Consider the following 7,781-nt stretch of genomic DNA (forward strand, 5'->3'; position numbering starts at 1 on the left):
AGATATTACACTGAAGAACCACTGTCAATCGGCGTACACCTGGAGGCAGAGGAAGAAGCTTGCAATGCCCAGCCATTTCATGTTTTCCTAAGACCTGAGCATTTTATATTTTTGGTTTCTATTTTTAGTTTCTGCTGTGATCCTTACGCTTTTTCTTAATGTTTTATTTTTAAAATTGCATTGCCAAATACCACTATTCCCCCACCTTTCTATTTTAAACAAAATACTGCAAGAGTTTTAAGCGTGTTTGTATTTCATGTAAAAAATAACTGCGTTTCTATGTCAGATCCAGAAATGAGTTTGACACCCCTGGTCTATAAAGTGGAGTGGAGGCTGGTCAATACAAGAAATTAATACACAAGGAGGATTATAGTTCATGCACTTCCAATAAAAATAGCCATAAGAAAACTTTCTGAACAGTCAAATTCATTTGATAGGGATCCAAGGTTAACAGTTCTACATTTTTATATATCACATAAGAAGGTGCACTTAAGCATCAGACCTACTTGTTCAGATGAATCATATAAAGCACATAGAAGTTATACATCTGCTACTGCAACCGTGTACTTATTTTAATAAAAAGGACTGTGCACAGTTGTGCTACAAAATATGATCAGACCCCTTTCAGGTAATGCTTACCTGCAAGTCTATATTGCAACGTCACTAAATTCAGCAAAGCTTGTCGTTGAGTCAGAACTGCATATGAATAGTTATTGCATAGGCTTGAGAATGATACAGGTTTCACATTGCAATCCATTAACTATAAATTCTGAATTTAACATTATTCATGTTATTAATACTGAAATTACTTGGTTTTTAATCTTGAAGGGAGTGCATTTCTCAGAGCTGCAGATGGGTGGTGAACAAGAACCACATAAGCAAGCCTAAAGCTTTCTTTCATGCAAGAGAAATAACAAAACAATATTTTAATAATTATTCAGCAGTTATCCCTGCTGAGGCAGCTGTGTCAGAGTGTTTTAAAGAACATGTCCGTATATGAATTTTAGTCGGCAAAAACACTAATTCATTAACTACTGTTAATTTCTTAATGCAATATTTGATTCTGAAATCATTTAGTCAGAAGGCTGCCAGGTTCAATACAGGATAGAAATCTTTAATAATTCTGGATTCTGAAATCACTGGATACTGAAGCCAGACTGAGAACAAAGTGAATTAAATACTGCAGCCTTAGTCTGAAAAGAAAAAAAAACCCTGAAGAGCCTCTCATGTTAGGTGTTACAGCCCGTTTACTAAACAGTTATATTCCTGGACTGTCACGCAGCTAAAAGCAAAGTGTCAGAATTATAATATTGTTCCTAAATTATTTTAAACTTGAAAACCATCTTTGTTGGAGCAGCCTAGTAAAGTGGTAATTCAGTCACCTTCCCCTGCTTTATAACAAGTAACTATAGGATCTATTCTGCTCTGCATACATGCACCTAGGAAAAATACCCCCTGAACAATTCAAGTCTACAAAGTACTCCTGTTCCCACTATGAAACTTTTTGTTTCTATTATATTTACTCCTATAACCTGAAGTTTAGTGTTTTAATTCCCAGTAGAAAAAGAGAACAGTTTGTTGAGAAATGATGCATCAAAAATAGTAAGTTTTAGCATGCAAGTTTAAAAGATGTATTATATATGGTAAGTAATTTGAATCAAATTATACTGCAAAATTAGGCAACATTACTTGGGGCAGAAAGACACAGTGAATACTTGATCCAGTTGTAGTAAGATATCCAAACTTTAAAGATGGAGTAAATCTACTGAGGCAGTTATGCCACTAGGAAACCAAGTATTGAGAAAGCATCATTGTTGAACTGTGGCCCCTGCTCAGAGTTTGACAAATGTAGATCGGGTTTTCTTTGGAACACAATTTCTTTTTCCCCCTCAGCTTTCTTCAAAGCTTACATGACAGCCCACCTATTACTAGAGGACAGAGTTCTCTAAAACAATCACAGGTTCACATACTTATGTAAATCTCACAAAATTCCAAGACTGATTTCCAAGTAAACACAGAAGAGTCACACTCTTTAGTCAGCTATATAAAAATGATTTATAATCATTATGCTATATGTTGATAAGTTGTAGTTTCAGGCGCTTAAATTGTACATTTAAAAGAAAACACACAAAAAAGCATTCTGTAGCAATGTTGTTCAAGAGAAAACAGAAAGGCACTTCACAAGTTATCTGTATTGCAAGAAACTTTATATTTTATGACTAAGCTGAAATTCAAAGCAAGCAATGCTTTACAAATTAGAAGTTGTTATAAAAGGTACAGGCCTATAATTTAGTATCCTTGTAAAGGTAAAGAGATGCAGGAAACATTAAATGTAAGATACATACAAGAGCAAGGAATAAGAGTCCAAGAGAAGTACCATCACTGTAGACATATAGGGAAAAAGGAGAGAAAAGCCTATTAACAATGGTATTCTAAAAATAAAAGATAGTTTGAAATTTGCCTCTGTTAGTATTTTTTGACTAATAATGAGATTTTATTATCAACACAAACAGCTTACAAAGAATAGTAAAACTTTAAAAGTGGTACATCGTAAAATACATATAATCAACACACATGCATTAGTAGATGAAAATAACAACATCACACAAATTAAGTCAGAGATGAGAGCAGAAAATGAATGGACAACATGTGAAGATGAACCTTCTATCTGGAAACAGGAAACCTGAGACAATATCTTAAAATTCTAAGAGAGCTATAATCCATACTAAAGCAACCATGTCACTTCTGATTGATCATACATAGCACTGGGCTGTAGTCTGCAATTATAGCACAAGGTTCCACGGAAAGGATTTAGATACATGCAAGATTTTACTTACATACTTTAAATCTCAGTAAACTCACCAGGCCTTATCTCATATGAAGCTGCATTTACTGAATCAGACTCTTAGTTCGTCAAGCCCAGTACTGTCTACTCTGATACAATAGCTTTCCAAGGTCTTTTGTTTAGTTCCAACCTTAGTAATAGGCTGTAAGGTAGTTGTTGTACTGTATATCTTTCATCATCATACCATACCATCATACCATCTGAAAGAGCAGTTTTTACTGACTTCAAAGCCACCATTTTAAAGATGCTTAAGGTTTAGTAAGCCTGTCCTTTACAAAGTGCAAATAACTTGGTAAACAAAAACAGATGGCCTCCAGTAAAATAATACCACTTGAACACATGCACTGGACTGAGGGTTGAATTTATGCTGGCCTGTTAATCAGAAATACACTCAACTGCAAATTAAAGTTTTCTTCCTAATTCCATAGCCTGCGGAAACCTCTAGGGTAGAAAGAATAACCTGGAAGACACTGGAAATTCAAGAAGTGCAAGGTAATGGATTCCTCAACATGGGACTCACTATATCACCTATAAGTCGTAGAAAACTGCACATTCACAAACATGCACAAAAGATGACCAAAAGAGCTAGAGATGACATGACCAGAAAGAAGCTGACATAAATAGGTGAGCTGCTGTCAGTGAGCAAACGCCTGGGAGAACCTCCTATCAGTCATTTGATAGACTTAACTCAAGAATGTGTTACTTCTGTTACAATTCATAGTCAACACGCTATGGATACTGTATAATTTTATGACTATTGCTTTATCCATCACCCCCCTTTTCTTCAACATCAATGATACAAACACAGTCAACATCAAGGCTTGCAGAGTATCTAATTGTATAAATAATACTGTTTTTCTGAAAGCGATGATTAGGTATAAAAAACAAATTATTACAGCAGCCTCTCAATACACAGGACATAAACTCAGAACACTGGGTAGCACATTCCTGAGTGCTTAGGCTTCCAGTCATCTGCATACAAAATTGTATGTTGATCAAAGGATGAAATACTAAATATTAGAAAAAGTACAACAGGTATGATGGTTTGTACCATTGTCATCAGGGAGATAGGCTCAATCCTTTAGCTTTCAGTCCATTTCACTAACAATTTGTAATAAGGCAAAAGAACCGTTTTGTCCTCATCACACAAGAATGAAGAACAGATAAAACACTACACATTTGTGAAATCATACTCTGGTAATTACAAGCCTGAAGTGTCACCTAAATAGCCACTGATAACAGTAGCAGCTTTGCTCTTAAACGTAATTAGAAGAGTTTCTGAGAGAATCATACCTGTAATATTGGTAACCTAGTGTGGAGATCCAAACAGCTTGTTCTAACCATATTCTAACAAAACAGAACTTTAAAATCTGATCAGGAATACATATTACTAGGGTGCTTTCCATGCTTTCAAGAGGGAAGCTCTTTTGGTCTGCAACAGAAGAGCACCATTCAAGTCCAAAAACACCTTAAAGAAAAACAAGATTTCCAGGATATAAAGCTTATGTACATCAAAGCTCCAGTCTTCAGATATCTGACAACGGGAGCTTTGACTCTTGAAAGCTTATACCCCGGAAATCTTGTTGGTCTTTAATGTGTTGCTGGACTCAAACCCTGACAGGGGTGGGCAGAACAGGTCACTATACTGTATGTAGCTATCAGAATATTCTAATCAGAACTAATGCTACTACTATGAAATCTGGAAATCTCTTCTTTAGAATCAGAGCAAAGCACTCTGCAATGAATGTCCCTGAGTCACACAAACTTTATACAGATCACACTGAACACCAACATTTCACCAGCAATCAGTTCTATATAAAGCAGACAGATGTCTATATTGTAGATTTTCATCCTAGTCATGTGTCCTACTAACTCATTTTTTAAAAAGTTCTTGTAAGAAAAATGTACTGCTTAACAGCACAAAGGGAGTATTTTGATATGTCAGTTCACTAGTTGCAACAAACAGCACATAGCAAACAAAGCAAAAATCTTTCTCATTCAGGTGAATGTTGTGGACCACTTCACTTGCTATATGAAGAAATTTATGCAGCAATCAAGTTGCAACAATTCTACAGAGAAGACTCCCCCCATTACTGTATGTGTTACGCTCTACATGCTCATTTTAAGTTTCTACACAGATGGGCTTCACATAAAGGAATTATGCACCAAAAAGTTCCTTCTCTATACTTAAAAGTTTTTAAAAGTTTATTAAGACGCCACAAAAACAAGTCCATTCTCTTCTCAACAAAGCATAACATTTAAACAAATGGTATAAGGTCATCCCACCATCAAAATTCAGTTACAGCCATCAAGTCGCTTCCTGTTTTCTTCACCATGGAGAAATAGTGTTAATGTTTTTTTTTTTAAAAACTTTCAAGAATTCTGGGAAAGAATTATCAGAATAATGGGATACACTTAACAGGGGACCACCGCCCTAATGAAAGCTAAGAGGTTCAGCAATTATGAAACTATTTTATGACTACTGTTTCAAAACAAAGAAATACAATTGCTAACTTTACAAGTCCAGTCGTTCAACTTGAAAAGTTAGTAGTAGTGCTGTTTCACTTAGTTAAACAACAGGTTTCAATATGGTTTGGTGCCAGTATGCTTTCAGCATCAGACTCCATAGAAGAATTTCCTGGGAGGTGGGGATAAAAAGTGTACAAATATCTTCTGGCATATGACGAAGAAAGATTTTGCTGGCAAAAAATTTAAAAGTCTATTTTCCCAACCTTGCAGTGACTGCTTCTGTGAGTATTTCACGAGAGCAGGAAACCCTCCTTCCCCTTATCTTTCCCTGAATCGTGACTCTCAAAAACAAACAAACAAAAAACCGTAGGGAGGCAGAACTTCCGTCATTTATCTTCACACTTCAGTTTTGCAGAAAGCTCTAGGGCAGAGGTGGATCGTTCCGCTTTTCTAAAAAAACAGCCCAGTGCTACAGAGACCTTGGCTGTCAGAAGTGCAAAGCCATGTGCATAGTGACACGTGTCGTTATCTCTTCCTTTTTAAGTTTCCGCTCCTTGCCAACCACGACCCTAACTATATAGAGCCACTCCCAAGAAAAGCAGCGGCGAAAGAACTGCAGAAAAGAATACGGGTTCGTGAAGGTCACTGCTAAGCAAAGCAGGAGGAGTTGGGCAGGTGATACAAGTGAAGAAACAAAACGGGGAGGGAAGAAAAGACATTAAAGTGACCGGGCGGCCTAAGAAAGTGAAAATCACCAACCTCTTTGATCTTCGCTCGTTGCTGCCGTACTAGCGGGTCTGCTGGTTCCTTTCCCGCGGCTCCGACGGGCTTGCGGAAAGGCAGGTCAGGCAACTCAGCAGCCCCCGCCTCCCTCCTGCCCGGTCTGTTCTGGAGAAAGTTGCTTTTGTCCTGGTTTATGTCCCTGCGGATCTCGTCGGGCAGCTTCTGGAGGGTCTCCTTGGCCTCCCGCAGAGCCCGCTCGTGGTCCTCGCGGATCCTGGCCAAGTTCTCCGCCGCCTCCCCTTCAGCAGCACCTCCATAGCTGCTGCTGCTGCTGCCCGCTATGGGCGGCTGCGGCGCCCGCACTTCCCCCCCGGCAGGCGGCGGAGGCTGTTGCTGGAGGCTGTTGGAGTGGAATAAAACACCGGTGAGCAGCTTGGAGGAATCCGGCAGGAAGAAGATGGCCCCGAAACAGAGCGTGATAAAGGCGCTAAAGACCAGCAGCAGCACGAACTTCTCCGTCAGCCGGAAGGCTCCGCTGGGGCCGGACACCTTCCGCACCCCCGCACCGACCAGGGTGCCCCCGCTTAAAGAGGCGCCTGAAACGCCAGGCCCGGCGGGGCTGTTGAAGAGCGGCAACAGGCTGCCTGCCGGCATGGCTCAGCGCCCCCTGCGGGGCCTCGCCGGCCACGGGGCAGCAGCGGGGCGGCCCAGCCACACCTTTGCCTAGCAGCCGCCACAGCCACACTCCGGGCCGGCGGCGGTGCCAGCCCGCGTTTCCCGTGCCCGGCCAGCGGCGGTCCAAACTTTTTTCTTCGGCAGCGGCAGCAGCCAAGTTTCGCGACCGGCCAGCCTCGGGAGCGCTGGAGGGAGGCGGCTGCCAGCCGTGAGCGCAGAATAGGGGCACCAGCTCCGTCAGCTGCTGCCCATGTTGACGTCTCAGCAGAGAGGAAGAGCGGGAGACGCCGCTACCGCCGCCGATGCATAGGAAAGCCCGTAGGTGCGCTGGGTCTCGCTTCAACCAAGCCGCCGCTCTTCTCTCGCGCGCACGACGCCTCCCTGGAGCACGCAGCGCGGAACTAGAGCAGCTCGGAGGCTCTGGAGAGTAGAAAAACGAAGGGGAGGCCCCGCTTGACGGAGAAGTAGCGGACTGGACCAATCACGCAGTAGGCGGGGCTGGGAGGAGAAGGGGCGGGGCGGGGCATGCTAAGAAGAGCCGGGGGAGGGACGGCAGGGTTTTCACCGTTGGCAAGAACGGAAAGGCGAGGGAGGAGTTGTTGGGTGTGTGGTCGGGTAGAGGAAGCGCTCTCGGGACTGCTGTGCTCTTAGGAGCCAAGTTTTAAGGGTTTTAGGGTTTGTTCGTTCGAAATCACATCTGTTGTACGATGCTCAGTTACTGCAGTCCAAGCTAGCTGAAAACGCTGGCTGTTTACACTGTAATTTCTGTATTGGCTTGCACCGTTAAGTGTGTTTAAACCTATGTATGGGGATATATTTTAGTAATTTCCTCCCATCCTTGGGACTTTTTGCTGTTTATACTTAGTAAAATTATTGGTGTGGATTGAATACTTATAAAACTCATATTTCAGCCTTCATCTTCAATGCTGGTTGAAAGGTTTTTTATGCCCTAGGAAACTGTCTTGGCCACACACCTATATTCCTTTAATAGTTTAAAAAGTATAGAATAACCTCTCCCCAATTTGAAATGAGCAACATAAAAATAACAATAGGCACCTTATCAAGTTTT

The 7,781-nt window shown here is 41.3% G+C and overlaps 1 protein-coding gene across 1 annotated transcript in view; it reads right to left on the bottom strand.

The window, feature by feature from the left end:
• Positions 1-7,103, bottom strand: part of MAN1A1 (mannosidase alpha class 1A member 1) — an 89,987-nt gene extending 82,884 nt beyond the window's left edge. The window contains exon 1 of the mRNA XM_060238690.1: positions 6,074-7,103. Coding sequence (XP_060094673.1) covers positions 6,074-6,691 — 618 coding nt within the window. The 5' untranslated portion in view covers positions 6,692-7,103. The remainder of the gene's footprint in view (positions 1-6,073) is intronic.
• Positions 7,104-7,781: the final 678 nt, after the last annotated feature.

The sequence above is a fragment of the Heteronotia binoei genome, chromosome 1 (assembly GCF_032191835.1).
Source record: "Heteronotia binoei isolate CCM8104 ecotype False Entrance Well chromosome 1, APGP_CSIRO_Hbin_v1, whole genome shotgun sequence".
Classification (NCBI taxonomy): Eukaryota; Metazoa; Chordata; class Lepidosauria; order Squamata; family Gekkonidae; genus Heteronotia; species Heteronotia binoei.